The 19,199-nt window shown below is 40.3% G+C and overlaps 2 protein-coding genes across 2 annotated transcripts; both read left to right on the top strand.

The window, feature by feature from the left end:
• Window positions 1–1,075: 1,075 nt before the first annotated feature.
• PKNH_0938800 (conserved Plasmodium protein, unknown function) lies at window positions 1,076–10,105 on the top strand (the record flags this gene model as incomplete). The annotated part of the gene is made up of 1 exon (XM_002259376.1): window positions 1,076–10,105. One exon carries the CDS (start codon window positions 1,076–1,078, stop codon window positions 10,103–10,105), a length of 9,030 nt encoding a protein of 3,009 aa, XP_002259412.1.
• Window positions 10,106–11,509: 1,404 nt separating this feature from the next.
• PKNH_0938900 (conserved Plasmodium protein, unknown function) lies at window positions 11,510–18,979 on the top strand (the record flags this gene model as incomplete). The annotated part of the gene is made up of 1 exon (XM_002259377.1): window positions 11,510–18,979. The coding sequence occupies one exon, from the start codon at window positions 11,510–11,512 to the stop codon at window positions 18,977–18,979; it is 7,470 nt and encodes a 2,489-aa protein (XP_002259413.1).
• Window positions 18,980–19,199: the final 220 nt, after the last annotated feature.

Genomic DNA, 19,199 nt, shown 5'->3' on the forward strand with positions numbered 1-19,199 from the left:
TTCCCTCGCATTTGTTATGTGAGGACAATTTGTGTGTGCCTCCAAATTTTCTCTTTCGTTTTATGTTAAGATCATTTTGCCTGCTCGCCGTGTGCAACTTTTTGGGATATTTGGTTTATGAATTGAGAGCGCATTTCTGAAGGTAGTAAAAAAAAAAGGCGGCATATATAAGCATCACATGTGTGGGATAATATATTGTCGCTTAAATACACAATTAGGGATGAAAAAAAATCATAAACTCCAAAAAAAAGGGAAGTCAATAAGCGTTTTTTTCAATGATGTGCAGATTTGCCTAAGGGATAATCGAGTTCGTATTTCCCTGTGTGTAGAGGGCAATGGGGTCGTAAAAAGAAAAACAAACCAAAATTAGTTGAAAAATTCAGCTCCCAAATGTATGTTGCTTTCGGGAAGTGCATAAGGACAAGAACTGAGTCAGGATGATGAAAGGGGAACGTGATTCGATGGTGTAGGAAAGAAAAAGGCGGACCGTTGGAAAAGAAAAAAGGCGAAACCTTCGAATAGAAATGCGAAATGTTGAGGAAAAAAAAAAAAAAAAAAAAAAAAAAGAAAAAGCGCTAATAAAACATACATTACCCGTGCTAAAGAGCACTTTAGGATGAAAAACTAAAGTGTTTTCCTTTTGTTTCTGTTTTCCATTCATAAGACGCTTTTACCGCGACTGGTTTTGTTTAAAAATAGTTGTCTTGTGATACTTTCTCTATGCCACTTCGCTGGGAAATGGAAATGGCGGAGGATGAATAACCTTTGTTGTTCACATAAAAGTTCGCAGATCTGCCAAGTACATCTGCGAGCTTGTTATGTTTGTCCTGTTTTGTCCCCTCCTTTGCAAAATTTCCTTCTTTTTTACTTTCTTACGCTGCTCCTTTCCCGTTAATGGGCTCGCTACAGCCTTTCCTGAGACAAAAAAAAAAAAGAAAAAAAAAAAGAGGAAGAAGTGAAGCGCGCACTTCATTGTATGGGGAGCTGTTCACGTGCACACTGAACACATTGGCACAACCAAAGTATCACCAGTATAACTGTATATTTTTCCTTCGCGAAGGATAAATCATGTGCCATGAATAGCGTTAAGTGCTATGGGCGTTTCTTACCTGCGTCAAAATTAGACAATGACCGAAAGGAAGAAAAGCAATTTTTAAAAAATGAAGAAATTCTAACCAGAATATATGGAGAAAAAATATCCAATTTGAAAATTTATAATGATATACTTAAAAAGAGGATAAAGAAATTAACAGATGGCGTCAGTAATTTATTCATTGTTTTAAATAATGATGAAAAAGACGCAACCATGTTAACTGTAGGGGATGGAAATACTTCCTCAGGAATTCTTTTTTATCTCATCAACGATTTGGTATGTGTCAATCGGTCCAACTCTAAGCTCCTTATCACATATAGCCATTTCGAAATTGTCAGAAATAGGGTGAATGATAAATTGAAGAGGTATGTCTTTCCTCACAGCAACATGATCAATGTTGGAAGTTGTTTGGGATGTGAGAACGGAGTCTATGACTGGGTTAGCAGAACAAGGGAATCTCACAAGGATGACATCCCCTCCAGTGGGTGCCACATAAAATATAAAATGGATGAATATCAGCAAAAAAAGCAAATTTCCCATGGTGGACACACAGAAAAAAGGGAAGGAAAGAATCTCTGTAGGGTGTGCATCGAATTGGAAGAGAATAGACTAATTAACTCAAGTTTCCCCTTTGATATTGACAGTTTCGTAAAAGGAAAAAAAAAACAAAAGTACGGAGGGAGGCACATGCAGTGGAGAAGTACGGGGGAATGGGACCCCACTGCTGTGCGGAAAGTGTACCTAAGTGGACAGAATATACGGCATGTCTTTAAAATGCTATATAGAAGCAGGAGGGACAAGTTCAGGGAGGGTTTACATCATGAGGTGACCTATGAGGTGGTTCAGTTCGATGTGGAGATGCTACACGGGGGTGGTCTAGACATGCCGGGTGTGAGAAGCTTTTCAGATGGTGGGAGCAATTCTAACGTAAGCAACGAATGGTCCATTTTTAGCAAATCCTCCGTTTCCACTTGCTCCTTAACCATCATCGTAGTTAAGAATCTGAAAGGGACTGACTCCTCGGAACGGGCTTTTCTTTCCCACTTCTGCGAGCTCTTCTTAAAAAGGGAAGTAGAAGAGAATTGCATAAGAGACCCAAATTCAACAGTTCGAAAAAAGCACCCACTAATAATTAAGTATTTGTTCAGTTTGTACAAATTTCCCCCCTTAAGAGGAAGCACCACGGGGATGAATTATCTCCCCTTTGAGCTAAACTTCATATATATTTCCAACAATTTCAAAAAGTACAGAGCAGCTAGCGAATTTATTTATGCCTACTTAAAACGCCTGAACAGGTCAGAATATTTTGTACAACCAAATAAAAAAAAGCAGTATCTAAAGAGTGAATTTCACAAAGTAGATGAAAATATCTACGTAGTTAGAAATCTGTTAAATTATTACGTAAAGTTGGAGATACGGGGGGTAGAAATTAACCGGAGGGTTTCTGATTTGAGGAATTATCTTACCATATTAGAATCGTCTGTAATTGGAGGGAAAAGAAGAGATTACCACATATGGACTGAAAACAGAATCAACAACGTTTTAAACCTTTGCAGGAGTAGCACATCCGAATCGGATGAACAAATGCAAGTAAAAAGAAACAATTCATGCTGTCCAGAGAAGGAATTTCTTTTCTTTTTTAAAAAGGAAGGGAGGATAGGGAGAAATTACAAGGAGGCTGTAAGAGAAAAACAACATGAGGGTAAATACGAAGATAAGGTAACAGCACCAAGAAGCACACAGATGGAGGAAAAAGCGAAAGAGAAGGTCAAACATTTATGGAGCTTAAGAAATGTAAACGAAATAAAAAAAGGAAAGCATAATCCGGATAAGATGCAATTTAAATTAAGTTTGCACAGAAGGGGGAGAACAAATCTGGTTGGAAGTGAGGATCACTCTAGTATAGACACTGACTGCTCAAGTGGGTATGCCAATTTAGAAAAATGCAACCAACATTGTTATAGAAATGTGAAGAAGAAAAAGAGCAATGTGCTAGACAATACTTGTAAGAAAAAGGAAGAAATAATTTTGGTAGACCCTAATTCGCACAGAAAACGTATCCCCGTTAAATATGCATCTAACGCCACGTGTACACACTGCGAGAAGGATAATTCCTTAAAATGTAGGGTAAAGGTTTCTTTGCCGAATGACGAGAATTTACTTCATTCCCCTAAATTGGATGCAATTAACGGCGATTCCTTCCCTAGACGAAGTACCCGTATGAAGAATTCTGTGCGTACAAATGGAATAAACCCCGAATGGATCCATCCATCATGCATGGATCTGTTCAGTAATACAATGGAGGTGGAGAACCTCAACGATAGGACCATTTCGAGTCATAAGGGAAAGGAAAAGAAATTCCTGTTCTATGATATTCTTGGGATGGCTTACTCTAAAGGGCCATCTAGTTCGTCCGAGGATAATGAAAACCAACTCCAAACCGTTCTACATAACATTGAACAGAATAGAGATTTCCTGAAAAGCATTTCCACCTTGAATTCGGATATTAAGAGGGGGAAGAAAAGGATAGACAGACGAGCGAAGAGCTTATTCGAGCAAGTAGATCTGTGCCTCGAGGGGGACGCCCGCGCCGTCGAGGGAAGAGGAAGGATGGAGAAGTTGCATGTTATGGAGAAGTACCTTAAGCTGGACAGAAATGACCATCCAAACGGAACAGTAGAAAGGGTGGGAAAAAATGGAGAATCTCAAACAGATCGACAATATGGAAAGAAAAATAGAACGAAGAAAGACTATACATGTGTAGAGATGGAGATAAAAGGAGGATCCAGAAAATTAGCCTTACAGGAATGTGCCAAATCGAAGGTAAGAGGTGGGGAGAATAATGTGGGCTGCTCTGAAAAAGGGGACAAGTCTGTAAAGTCTGTAAAATCTGGAAAGAGCATTGTTGGGCATAGAAAAATGGAAAACTCAAATAACAGTCTAACTTCGCACATGTCGGAAGGAAAGGAGACTAATAAATTTGATTACTCCGATGAGAACACCTCAAAAGGTGCCCCTATAAATGATCGTCTCGACACCCCGACACAGAAACCTTCTCTTTACACAACAAAAGTTGATAATAAATCCAAGTGTGGAAAGTCCACCGCGGAAGGAATAAGTAGTAAGTATATCCTCGAGATGGCAACTAATAATTTACCTGACAAAGGAAAAGAAAAAAAGAAAAAAAAAAATTGTGTGGAACACTCTGTCCACTTAAATGGTTGCCAGATGGATAAAAAGAGTGTAGAACGTATTTTTTTCCCCATCAAAAAAAGGGATTCTAAATTGGCTTTAGATGAAAACGAATTAGACCCTCTCCATAAGGATAGCCCTTGGTTAGGTCAAAATGGAGGTAATATAGAAAATGAAAGAAAAATGGAAGAAAGTACACGAAGAATGGAGGAAGATTTTCTTCACGAAGAGCGCTCTAATTTCAGTGGTCATCACATTCTTATGTGCGATGGAGAATCGCAAAGTGGGAGGTCATCTAGAATAGCTGAAACTGGAGGAGGTACGCATGTTTCGTATGAAAAGGGTGATGATAAGGGAATAAACGCAATTAAGCAGGTGCAAGAGGAGGAAGAAAGTAATATGCGTTCGTCCATCGAAAGCGTATTCTCATTTTCATCAAAAAGTAAGAACGAGGCGAACAAAGACAACCACTACTGGAGCAGTCAAGCTACGGACGATGAGATACTGAGTGGTTGCACATTAGACGGAGAAACAATTAAGGAATTATCGCCAAATGAAAAAAAAAAGTACGCAGTAAGGGGATCAAATGGAATGATGAAAATGGGGAAAAAAAGACAAAACTATAGTTTGGATTGTGAAGGTAATGAAAACTTGACCCTGGATAGTTTAGGTTCCCAATCGGAAGGAGAACGCACCAATGTCGGTGATTCTTGCGAAGACGACCTGGAGAAGAGCATTACCAATTATCATAATAATTTTAAAAAGCTACTAAAATCGCATATGAGTTTTTTACAGAAAAAATATGTAGACGATAAAAAGGATTTGGAGCTTCTAAAAAAGATAAAATTTGCAAAAGGAGTCCTGCGAGAGTATAACAATGTTTTGGGGCGTAATTGTAATGACAAGGATGAGAAGAGCGTACTTGTCAGCCAAGTTATTTCCAAAGGATGGGGAATTGGAGATGCGATGTTTGAACAGAATTGCGAGAGGAGTCGCTGTGATACATATTCAAAACTTGTAGACACGTGCAAAAATTCCAAAGATGTATTTTTAAGAGAGAGGAATGAAGGAACTGATAGTGGCGTAGTGCACGAAGGAATAGATGCGGAAAGTGTGGACGGAGGAATTTCCCTGACGGGGGGTCAAATGGATCTTTCTCCTTTTTACAGAAATGTGAATGAGGAAGTGGGTACGAATGAGGTGAAACAGATCGAAAGGTGTAGTGTCGAGAGGAGTACTGATCCCTACCGTACTGTTAAATGTGTGGACACCGATAAGAATCCCCCACCTAGTCACAAATCGAAGGAGAGCAATTATGGAAATAGTGACTATGTTGACAATTTAAACGGGGTAGAAATGGAAAACAGTTATACACCGAAGGGGGAAGATATCCAATGGGAGGAGCCCCAATCGTGCATCAGTAGGAACGAAAAGGAACACATATCCGGTGAAAATGATAAAAACGTTAATGCATCTACACAATATTATGAAGAAAATGTCCCCATGGATGATCCTCCTCACAAAGGAAAAGTTCTGACATGTGATCCAAATGACCTTTACAATGAATATGAAGAAGAACCATTGGGGGAATATAAAAGGAGCGCCCTGCATGGAGACCATTTGGACGAATTACAAAATGGAAGGCGTGCTAAATCAGAGTTAAATTACCCCTCCAAATCTTATGGTTCGGAAAACCCTCCCTCCACGCATAGGGATAACGAAGAAAAACGCAATAGTGGAAGAGGAGAAAAAGACAGAAGTGGACATGTGATGGAAAGGGACATGCACAGAAGTGACCTGGTGGAAAAACCCCATATGGGTGAACTATTTAGGGGGAGAAGTTTCAGTTCCAAATTGGGAGAACGTGAAGATATTGTGGTAGAGGATTCCTTCATGAAGGTCGAAGGCAATTCACCTGACTGTACAGGCGAAAAAACAACTCTACATAGCCATGCAGTTATGCGGAAAATGAGGAGAAAAAAAAAAGTGCTGAAAATGGAAATACAGGATGAGGCAAACAAAATTAACAGGCTTTCCTCAAAAAAGAAGAAATTAATGTCCTTCATTTTGAGGGCCATAGAAAGAGGCGAAAAGGATGAAGAACTCATCACGATTGTAAGAAGTGCGATATTTAAGATGGAATATTTTGAGCAAAAAAAAATAAGCAAACTGAAGAGGATGGAAAAGGAATTTCAAAAGTTAACTCATGTAGAGGAAAAAATAGATAGCAATTTTCTCATGAGGAAAAGCCAATTTAGCAGGAAAAAAAATCAACACATGGAAGTGTGCAACAGAACTGTAAGGTGCAAAAATGGACAGGAGGGGGAAGACGACAACAAAGTTTACCAGAAGTGTGGTAGCCCTTTGGACGAAAAGAAAAATAAAGACACACACAGTTATGAATATCAAAGAAAGGATAAAAATGTGCAAAAGAGTTTTCAGAAAAAATCGCAAAGGAATCACGAAACCAGTGGTGTGCATCCACTCCGCGGTGGGGAAAAAAAAGAAAAAAAAAATAACTGTGCACATGTGGACGCGCTTCAAAAGGGTCGCGTTTGCAACAATTTTTTCGTTTTAAATGGCTACAATAGGAAAAGCAAAAAATCGATCGAATTTACCGACTTGTGCGTAAATTTGAAAAAGGAAAAGTACAGCACTTTACCGCTGGACGGAGAACAGGAGATGCAAGTTCTTCCCTCCCTTAATGCGGCAAAATTAACCCATGAAGCACTGACTGAAAAAAGCCAAAGTTATCTTATACCGCCAAGCGGTGACTTGTACCCTAAAGAAGAAAAGAACACTCCTGGTGAGGACCACAACGCGAGAGGAGTCGACACTGGTGGAGTTAAATGTAGAACAATCTTCACGTCAGCAGAGGACGCAAAGGAGTATGATGCATTTTTCCAAAATAATGGGCATACCGCCGACCGTTTACCTAAGCTAGGTGGGAATCGATTGGACGGGAATCAACAGCACATAGGGCATTTCCCCCCCTCCAATGATAAAAACGCACGGGGGGAATTCCCCCAATGGGATAGGGACTCTACCGAAGAAACAGATAAAAATAAAGACAGAAATATAACTGTAGCGTACAGGGTTGGGAACAACGTAAGAGTATCCACCCCGCGTAGTAGCGATACGTTTAAGCAAAGGGGAAAGGGGAAAAGGAAGACCAAGTTGGGATTATCCTATGACAGACAGTTGGAGGGGGAAAATAGACTCCACTTAACAAGGAATCCAGCGAAGGAGTGCACAACTGAACAAGCAGAAAATTTAAGATTAAATTCCTCTTGCTTCTCCAACGGGGATAGAAGCAAAACGGAGGGAATATCTCCATCCACGGAGAGTGCTGGCAAGTCTACACGTCACTTACAAGTTGGGGTGAAAATCCCACTGTCTGAGGGGAGCATACAAACCGGGGAAAGACACAGAAAGGGGGAAAACATACCTGATAAGGTGAGAAAAAAAAAAAAAAAAAATATCGATAGAGACGAAAAAAAGGAGAATAAGGGTGATAAGGAAGACTCCTCTTGGGAGATAGGTTTAGGGGATGCCAGAACTGAAGAAAGACCTAGAAATAAGCAGATTGAAAAAAGAACCTTACTAGGAAATCCAAACAACTTTCACGTAAGTTTAAAAATGGACCCCACGCGAGGTAAAAATTTGCAAAGAAAAGGTTCATTCCGTAGGGGAGACACGAGCAGGAGATTTCTTCCGTCAGCAAATTCGCCATCCACTTACACGCCATTTCTTTACGCACAACGTGAAGGTGGATACCCAGAATTAATTCCCCATTCGTCTAGCCTGCACCGCCGACGTGTTGTCCCACCAGAATGGAATGGAACAATGGGAACTTATGGGAATCCCCTCCCCAGGTGCCAAACCAAGGACAAAGCAAAAACCAAGAGGTGTGAAGAAGAAGAAGGGAGCAAACTGAACAGGATCCAACGCAGCTTCATAAATGTGAAGCATAAGTCGACGCCCGAAACAGAGGTAGGCAAAAACATGGAACAAATTTCAATAAAAACAGTTATTAATCGTCAGAGGGAAAAAACGATCCCGTGCATTAACTACGACACTGATAGGTATAGCTTCAAGTTGGGATGGTGGAATTGGGGGAAACAGTCGAAGCTACTGGAAAATATAGAAAGGTGTAAGGAAAACATTAAAGAGAAATACTATCAAAATAGGAAAGAGTGCAAATATAGGTCATCTACCAATTGGACAAGCAAATATTTTACAAAATTCCAACCGAATGAATATTTATACATTCCTGTGACAAACAAGAATTATTTTCGAAGCAAGAATTCCCTTAAAATTAGGAGCAACCCAGTGAGCGATTTCCACAAACTTAACTTGAAACCCATAACTGGGTTTTTGCAATCTTATGAAAAGGAAAAGCAACGACAAAGACAAGTACCTCAAGCAGTCATTAGGGTATCTAACGTTCCTTACGTTATGGAGGATTATAATGTGAAGAGGGGGGTACCCAAAATGGAGGGAAAAAGGGGGATCACCTTGGGAGAGGCAAACATTCTCCTTTCGGAGGATGAAGAATCCAATTTGAATGGCACGTCAGGGTTTTTCGCCAAGGTTTCCAAAAAGAGTGCCCCCAGTGGGTACGTTCCCAACGGGCAAGACAGCTACTCCAGTGGTACAAACTCGAATGATGAGAAAAACTCCAAGGGAATTATATTTAAATGCAGGACGAAGCGGGCTCATAAAACGGATAACAGAGACAGAAACAGTGGAACGACCCATGGGAAAATGAATTCTAAAATCAGGTTATACAACATTGGGCACGACATAAATGAGGGAAGGACACGCGCTTGTAGGAAGGGCAAAGCCCATAGCGGTGACGAAGGATTAAATGAAAAAGATGGGTTGGGACAAGGCTGGGACTCCAAAAAAAAGACTACCGTGAAGGTAAGGAAATATAGAATTCGATCCATTGAGTCACTTTCTTCTGTGCAGAGTGCCCCAGGGAGAACCCCCCCGGGTTGTAGCTCCTCTATGGTGCGGCTATCCTCTGAAAATACCGATAGCGACAGCGCAGGAAGTAGAGAAGATGTAAGTACCACTAATGCAAAATACAAAGTCAATTTGAAATCTAAGAAAAGGGCAGATTACCCACAAGGGGAGGATCCTACAAATACACCCCCATCTCAATGTAGCAATAAATCAGAAGTGCAAAACTGTAGTAGGCGCAGTGATAGCAGCTGCCATAGTACATCTTCACGGGGAAGCCCACATGAGGCATTTCAAAAGGATTCTAAAGGAGACCCTCACAGGTGTATGACCCAGAGGAACAAATTGACAAATTGTGAGGAAAATGATGAGGAGAAAATTTTATCTAGACCAAGTTACAAGCACATGAACATAAGTAGCAAAAGGGAGTATCCTGGATATAGGAATAAATATGACACGCCTTTTAACATGGACAGGGAAAGTTACACAAACATGGAAAGTGAATTAAGAAGAAATTCTCACAGAATATATTGTGATGGAAGTGAGAGGACAGATTCGTCTTCTGATTCAATTGGGGAAACTTCAGGGGAAGGCCCATGCAGAAAGCAATACCTTCTAAAGGAGATAAACCAAGTGGACTACTTACAGCCCGATAGCTATCACATGGGAAAAAGAAAAAACAAAAAAGAACAAAGCAGTAAAAATTTCCATGACAATTATTACCCTCCTACGAATGATAGTTACTACGAAGGGCAGCATAGAGATAGTGTTAACCCTAAGACACGTGGCAGGAAGAGGTACGATGCCGATTATTTGGAAAAGCAATACGATGAGTATTTTTACGATAGTTAACAGGTGAACATGGAAGTAATTAATAATGACAAAGGTGTTGTTGGACAATCACAAATGGACTTGGGCAGAAGTTTCCCTTTTTCGTGTCTCCTAATTAACCAAAGCGTTAGCATGGAAGGGATTAATGGTTGACATTATATTTTAATAACACGTTTTGTTTTCTCTCTCTTTCTATCTCAATTTAAATTTATATTTATTTTTATATTTATTTTTATATTTATTTTTATATATTTTTTTTTTTTTTTTTTTTTTTTATCTTGCCAGCTAGCCATTTTGTCCATTTCGAGCACACGTTCGTGGATAAACCTGTTCCCATAAACAGCCAAAAAAAAAAAAAAAAAAAAAAAAAAAAAAAAAAAAAAAAAAAAATTATGCTTCGAACAATTGAAAGGTTACCATTTTGTTCGAAGAAAAATGATGTACCGTTATGTGGGTAGGAATACTGACCTAGGGGGAAAGGCGTCTCCATTTTATATGCCCTACAAAGTATGACGTTGTGGAAATTTTAACGTTAATGTCGATGTGTAATGTTGCAAATTTAATAAGAAAATTAAAACTTGAATTAATATGCGTGTACATGTTTGGTGCGTACAAATCGAGTGAAAATTTCCCCGCGTGGGGTGGGAGGTTTTTCTTGGTCTGTCCTCGCACTGAGCGCGCATTCACCTGAAGGTGTATTCCTTGAAAAAAAAATGCACATGTCGCGGAGTGGAAATTTGCCTGAAAAAAAAATAAAAATAAAAATATGTTAATCGGATGAATGATTAAACTAATAACGAGCTTCGATTCACTTGTCTTATCCCAACCACAACGTGGTTGGTCAATCTTTTACCAATCCTATGGAGATTTTTATTTTATTATATATATTTTTTTTCCTTTGGCCACACTTGACGCAGCTAAAGCCCAGAATCGTTTTACTCCTAAAGGGGCATCACCATTTCGTGGTACAATGTATGCACACGAATGGGAGGAAAAATAAAAAAAATAAAAAAAAATGCCTCCTACATTTTTTTTTTTTCGTTTTGTCTAAAAGACTCACCTTGTTGATGTTTTATGTAGACCATTTTGTTTCAAATGAAGGGATGGATGGTCCTCCCTTTTTGTCTTACAGATTGGCCAGATAATTGTATTCGTTTAATTTTTTTTTTGTATTTTCGCCCAATTAGCGAGGATTTGCTAGTGCCACTTCCTCTATTTTTGTGTAATTTTTTCATTTGTCCCTGGGCACAGCCAATTCCGCGTTAAGGGGCTTTAGGCCCTCCACTCAACGTCGCCATAAATTGCGCATCATAATTTTTTACCATTCACTTGTCATCAACGCAATGTGCGTTATTTGTCCACGGGTCGAGCCAAAGCGAAGTAAAATATAAAAACAAAGTGCGCGTATCGAACGAATTGCTAGAAATGCCCAAAGGAGTGTCACAACGAAAAGAACAAAAGTACAGCATAAAAAATATGACGCGCACGGGAAGGAGACCCTCTGGGGATCCTTCCCATGAATGTTCCATGTCATTGGGAAGATGTAAATCGAGCGAAGGTAGCGACTTAATGGATGAAGACAGACGTAGGAGAAGCGAGTCGAACGGATCCAGCGCCGACGAAAGGTTGTATATTCCAAATGATTACAACGGAAATAAGAAAAATACGATAAACATAAGAATAAAAAATAATGCAAACAGGAATTTGCAACACTTTGGGGGGAAAGAAAAAAAAAAGGAGCAGAAATCCTTCATCAAATCGTTAATAGATAAGATAGAAGAAATGTACAAAAAAGGACCACACGGTGAGAAAATTAACTCACGTAAATTACCAATTGAGTCCAGACCTGCCTTTCTTTTAAATGAATATATAAATGTAGAACCAACGAATAGTGTTACGTATAGACGTAGGACACCTCACAGGACTCTACGTCGAAGCGATTTCATTGGAATAAATTTAAAGCCCTTTGTTAGATTTAAGAGATATCCAAAGGGGGATGACAGTTGTAACAATGTCACCGATGATCCCAAGAAAAGGGCCATTATAAAAATTTCGAACCAAAGTCCTCACGAAATATTTAATCGCAGGTACATCAATGCGAATCGATCCTCGTCTGAGTACCCTAAAGCAGCAAATTTTTACTCCCTAAAAAATGATGTAATGAGGGGGAATCATCTCCCCTTCTGGGGGAGCCAAAGAGAGAAAAACGGAATAGGAACCTCGATAGGCATGCACCATTTGGGAAAATTAACGAATAATGAATTTAGAGATCCAAATATGTATGACACACCCTTTGTTCACTTGAACCCAGTCCAAAGGTGTGCAACGTATAATCCATGGTATGGGGGATATGCAGGGGGGTATGTGAACAAGCCGGGGGGTGCTTACGAAGTGAAGGGATCCCACCCACATAGGCGCCTCGATAACAGTGCAGAAAAGAGAGAGCACAGAATAAGAGTAAGGATAGACAGAAAGCGAGGGGGAAGAAAGAACAAAGGTGATGATGATGGGGAAGATGGCTATAGTGAGCGAAGCAAAACTGAATCAGGCTCAATGATCAACCATACGCACCATGAAAGGATGCCTCTATCAAATGTGCATAATCACTCAGGGAAACAGAAGGAGAGAGACTTACAGAAGGAGGAGAAAAAAAAAAAAATTCTAGTTAACCTATCTGTACCTTTGAAAAACCCTAGGGGAAAGAATTGCATAGAAGGGAGAATAATAAACAAATTGGGTGACAAGATTAGCGGAGATGCTCCTTCCCACGTCTTATTCACTTCGAAAGGAGAAAGGGGAATGAGCTTAAATGTGAACAACCGAGCGAGTGAAAAAATTAAGCTCCGATATGAAGGTAAAGATGGAGAAGATAAGGAAAGCGCTAAAATGCGTTCCAATTCTACTTCTACATGCGACACGACAAAGCATAATAAGCTCTTATCTGGCACTTATTCATCATTTGGGGAGAGTCAAGAGAGCTGCTGCAGGAAATCTACCAAGTGTCATAGAGGCGGCTTAAAAATCCATTGTATGCATGACAACAACCAGGGAGGTAGCAGTGTCAGAAACGATGGAAGCAACTCTTCCTGGAGCAAAACAAAGAAAAAGACAGAGATACAGATCCACCCGGAAGAGACGAACCAAAGGAGTTCACATACATGGAGTAAAGCCCCAGAAGAGTATCACGCTCAATATGAAAGAGGACTTCACAACAGAGGGGATCATAGAACAATGAAAAAAACTTTATCTCAGCTCAGTACGGAGACAGAGGGGATTAGATGTATAAGGGATGCCCGAGCGGTGAAGAAACACCACATGAATTCCTATCCTCAATTGGAAGATAATAAAAAAGAGGAAAAAACTTTATCGAGTGAGGGCTACGAATCAGGTGAATCAAAAAATGAATGCCATAAATACAGAGAGGAAAAAAAGAAAGATGCAGTGAAGAACGAAGACAAGCTTCTGTTATTAACGCAACGTAATGAAAAGTTGAAAAGAAATCGTGGAAAAGAGGCACCGCGACAATACTGCAAAATGTTAACCTGGAGAACGTCAAATAGTAGCAGTCGAAGCTACAAATTAAAACATAGTGCGCTGAGAAAGGGACAAAAGGGTGCTAAAGGAAATGGAGAGAAATCCCTTACTTGTAGTAACTCCCTAGAGAGACAAGAAAAATATAATAACTTAAGGACGATTACTATACGGTCAGACAGTGTAGACGAAACGAGTGAGGAAAACCCAAGGGAAAGACATTTAATTAAGGATGCTGAAAAATTTAGGGAGAAAAACCATGTTCCAAGCTCCTTAAAGTTGCAAGACGAAATTGGTACTCACGACAATTCAATGGAAAAATACAAAATGGTGCAATACTACAAACCGGGGGATAAAAAGGTATTAGGAAGTAGGTTCTGCATCTGCGAAGGTAGAGTGCATAATGTTTGCTACAACGAGGTGGAGAAAAAGAAAGGTAGTCGCACAAATGATAACACATTTGATCATAGAAATAAAGTGTTAGAAATAAAAGACAAAGGAGGCAGAAGCAGGAGTGTTGCTACAACCTTGTCGAATAACCAGCGTAACAAAAAAAGGGAGGAATATTCCCCTGAGCAGATAGGAAGAAGTGGCCTTTGGACAAGTTCAACACGAAGGGGGGTAAACAAAACTGCTCTTCCACCAAAGGAAATTGAGAGTACCAATAGTGGGAGTCATTATAACAATGGGGAATGCCTATACTCGAAAGAAAAAAAAAAAAAAAAGGAAAAATCGAATATGTATCCTAAGGGCAGTCCCCTCTGCATAGAGGGAGAAGTAAATTACAACCCCAGGACGACCCCCACAGTTGATAGGTATAAATCGAGTAGTGGGGACTCCTCCCGTCGTGTGCACAATTTTGTAGAAGGTACAAAAAGTGAAGCTCTAGATTGTCCAGTTTGGGGACACAGGCAAGTGGATGAGCCAGAAAACTGCTTATGGCATCGTACAGAACAGGCATATGCTCCATCAGGTGAAGAAATTTCATGCAGGAAAAATGAAGCGCACCAATATGTTGTGGATCCATTGGGGGAATGCTCAATCCAAGACAGGGCAAGCCAAGCAGCCAATAGTTCTTGTCCGCAAAAAATGGAAGGAAGAGTTGATGAAGAATTTTTAACCAATCCTGATTTCGAAGACCATAGAAACTATCGCACGAACAAGAAAATTCGTCACCGAAGTGACCTCCAGTTGGCATCAGATCGTAAGAAGACTGCGCGAATGGACAGGGCGAAGAAGCAGCGGGAACATTATGGAGGGAGAAATTCTCACTCTCATCACATTTCTAAGGAGAATTTTGAAAATTCCCAATCAGGACAGTTGTCCTGCACTAATCCTTTGCAAAGAAAAAGTAAAAAAATAAGGAGTGCTTTATCGGGTGATATTTCTGCACGGAAGAGGGGTTCCCATTCGAGGAGGAAAAGCGAAATGTTAGAATGGGCCCATTCGAACGAAGGAACTAGCAGCTCGGGTGAAAGGCATCACAAGAAAGGGGTACATCATGAGGATGAAAGATACGATAAAGGGAGAAGCAGAACCAGATGGAGGAAGGAATCCTCTTCCGATTTTTGCAATTTTCATGAGATGAAGAACATTGAAAGGGTTCTTTACAATTCGAGGGTGGCATCCAAGGGGGAGGGAAAAGAAGGCAACCAAGGTGGAATCTCTGGTAGAAGAAGTCGTAGCATCGATCGTGAGAGCATTGTGTATTACTCACACGGAAGGCATCCCTATGGAGACACGAAAGAAATCGCAGAACGAAGCCTTTATCATGATAGTAAGAATAATATGTTATCCTGTAAAAGTGGAAATTCGCAAAAAAATGCAAGACAGTATTCTCCCATGGGCACTACCCCTAAAAACTGCATCCACATGTCGCATCTCAATGGAAGGACCATGACGTCAAAGAAACCAACCGTGATAAATAGCGATGCGCATAGTGATCAGAGTGGTGGTACAATGGACAAACAGGTTAGCGTAGAAAGGAGTTTTCGTTACGCGGAGGATAATCAATTATGTAGCGATAAAGATGGAGCATTAATTAGACATATTCAGTCGAAGGATGGAGAGAGTAACGTTTATCAGATGCACGAATCGGTTTGTTTGAAGGGAAAGAGTAGATCATCCAACGAGCGAATGTTGGATGGAAGAAGACTACACAACGGAGGGAACCACCAGAGTCATCAGAACACCTTATCGAATGAGGAATGTAAACCCACCCAAGGGTTACATAATTACCACGATGAAGATGAATACGCAAGAATGTCAAGTCGTAGAATGAGGAACTCACGAAGGAAGAGTACACAACGTAGTGGGAACTCCTACTCTGAAGAGGGATCCACAGATCAGTTAGCCATATTAGACAAATTAAATTCTCCTGACGATGAGGAATCTGACATGAGTAGAAGTGATCATGATATAAATCTAGATGCAGAAAAATGTGGAAGCAAGGAAAGGGGTTACTCCTGCGTGGAAAGACATATAAAAGTGAACACCTCATCCACAGGAAATGTCTCCAACGTGATAAACATATTAAGGGAAAATTCTTTGATGGACAAAAATGCCTTCCCACATGGTTCCCACTCAATGCTAAGGGAAAGAAGTAGAAAGGATATTTTCCGAAAAGGAAATGGAAACTCATGTAATCAAAGGAGATTTTCGCAAGGTAAATGTGATTTCTCAAAAAATGAAGAGCATAGTAAGCATGACCGTGATCATCGCCACATGAGTTTCATTTCGGATGAGCAAAAGGAATCCCTCTGTATGCGTGATAAGGAAGGTAGAAGTATATCTCTAGGTGTGAATAGTGTTCCATCCAGAAGGTACAAATATGGTATCAGCGGAAACAACAAAGAGTACTCAATTGATGGGCAGATTGAAAAACCAAGCGACAATTACGGTAGATGTGGGAGTAAGTACGCCCACTCAAACCGAAAGGATGATTACGAGGAGAGCGAGGAAATAACCAATCATAATAGATCACCCAGAATGAAAGATAAAAAAAAGCACCATAGTGGATATTCTAATAAATATAAAGAAGAAAAAAAGCAGAGAGGAATTCACAAATCGAATCGTTCCTTTGACCATTCGGAAATTCCCCAAAGAAGTAGCAGCATATCTGAGGGAAGAATCATGAGTTATTCAGGAAGGCATTTTATAGACGATAAGATTAACCCATCCACAATGTCCAGTTCAAATAGTTCCTTTCAACATGAGGAGAAGAAAAAAAGGATTAAAAGCACCGACCCCAAATTAGGCGTTCATCATGGAGGAAATCGTCATTCGGGCGAAACATCCCGAGGTTGGAAGAGCGGTCATACCGCACAGGGGGATAGACACAACTGCTATGATAGCGGCGAAATGGTGAAGGAACGGAATAGAGGCGCTTCTAAAGGGGATGCTGAAGGGTCATTAGTGAGGGAAAGTTATAGACGCGATGAATATTTTCGCGTGAAGGAAGATGACATGAGCTCAGATCGAAGAAGTGTACAACCTGCTGCTAGTCAATTATGTGGGAGGAACACAAAGTTAGAAAGCATCCCCTCCGTTCACAGCAACCGCGAAGAGGTTTCTCGAGCACGACATGGTAGCAGTCACGAGAGAACTAGTGAGATGGAAAAGAAACGAACCCAGAAGGAGAATCAAAATAGTGTCTCACACAACTGGATAGGTGACGAAGGAATGAGCTCCTCTCGTGGGAGGGAGAATATTTTGTACAATAGTGAAAAGGGAGAAATAACCAAGGAAGGCTTTCCCAGCAGAAGGAATGAATACCCACCAAATGTGGACATAGAAAAAGATAAGGACCCGTTTCCTATGCGAAAGGATTCTCCACTGATGAGTCGTACGATGGAAACTAAATCAGGAGAATGGACAAAAGGAAATGGAACTGAAGAGATGGATAAGTCGAAATTACCCCCAATGATAACCCCACAAGATTTCAATATTGTGGGAAGGGCAAATGCTGTGGAGGGATTAATCCGTATGGAAAATCTGCACCCGAACTTTTCCACAAGGAATAATAGCCACCAAGTTATGATAAGCCAAACAGTTAGCGGAGTGGTGGGACTGAAAAAGGCCAATGAATATATGAAGAACGAGTTAAATTATTACCTATCTGGTGATGGAAGTTTTGCCAAGGGGAGTCTTCCATCCTATGGTGAAGGAAATGGAAAAGTGATAAATTCATCGGAAGCGTTGATGGAAACAAATGGTGTTAAGAATGGAATAATCAGAGTGAATGTTGATCCCCCCAAATGTTGTAGCATCGGTGCAGTAGATACAATAGACTCGGCATTAGGAGAAGATTCCGACGCAGCTAGCCGTTTGGCAAATTACAAAAAGGGGGAGTCAAATAAAATGAATAGAGGTAATATGAGTAATATTAGCCTCTTAACAGGGGGCCAGTATGGTGCTGGTAGTTTAGGCCTTCCTAGTGACAACACCAATATGGATCCTATTATTATGAAGGTAGGTAGTGCACCCCTTAACGGCCCACCTGCGTCAAATGGTGAAGAGGGAAATTTCACCACATTCAATGAACACAAAGAGAGAAACGGATTAGATCAACAGAATGAAGAAATGAAAAATAACAATGGCATGTATTCCTATCCCAATGTTAGCTCGAGTGAGGGTGTGCAGATGAACAACTCGGGCGATACTTCCAACCTGAGGAATAATAACACATTTCATGGATCCTCTAATAATGCCATCCTCATGAACAAGCAATATTCATACATCTCTGACCCTACGCATAGGAAATTCATACACCATCCTGCCAGTGTACCCCGAAACAGTAACAACATCAATGGAATACACTACGAGAACAAGGCGGTGAGTATGTCCAATTTAGGCAACTTCAATTTTCATAGCAATTTATTCGACAGCCAGATTGGAAATAAAATTTGTAACCCTGTTAATGTAACAACAAGTGAGATTTCCTCAGTTGCGCATCCTCAAATGAATAAGGTACCCCCCCAGCAGATGATACAATCAAATTTTAGCAAAGCGTTACAAATTCCCATTAACTATGGGAATATTTCAAATGGGTTAATTTACAATTCTGCATATGCTGGTAGGAATAATCTGTTAATTAATAACCAACCTTATGGTGGAAATATTTTCTACGACGCGAATGGTAGGGCATATATAGTTGGTACAAAAGAGGAAGCCAATACGAATTCGGTGAAAACGCTAGGTAATTATGGCCTTCCCACTTATCACCTTCCCATTGATAATGCAAATCAGGGAAATCTGAATAGGGACCAGAACATCGGGCAAAGGGAATATGGTAATTTGGTCATCCCTCCTGCCATGCACGAGGGCAGTGAGAACGGTCTAAAGAAACCTTCCGTGGTGTTATGACGAGTGAGGTGCCCATAACTATGATGGATAGAAATTTGCAATTACCAATGGGAGAAGGAGGATGGAAAAGGAACCATACATATAGATGCTTAGAGATTAAATGACTCATTACAACCGCACAGTGCATTTGAATCCTTTGTTGGATGACCCGTTCGTCGCGCAACTTGTCGTGCAGTTTGTTCTGCAAATTCCGAACGAACTCATGTAATTATTTAAAGAG

Source organism: Plasmodium knowlesi, assembly GCF_000006355.2.
Source record: "Plasmodium knowlesi strain H genome assembly, chromosome: 9".
Lineage (NCBI taxonomy): Eukaryota > Apicomplexa > Aconoidasida > Haemosporida > Plasmodiidae > Plasmodium > Plasmodium knowlesi.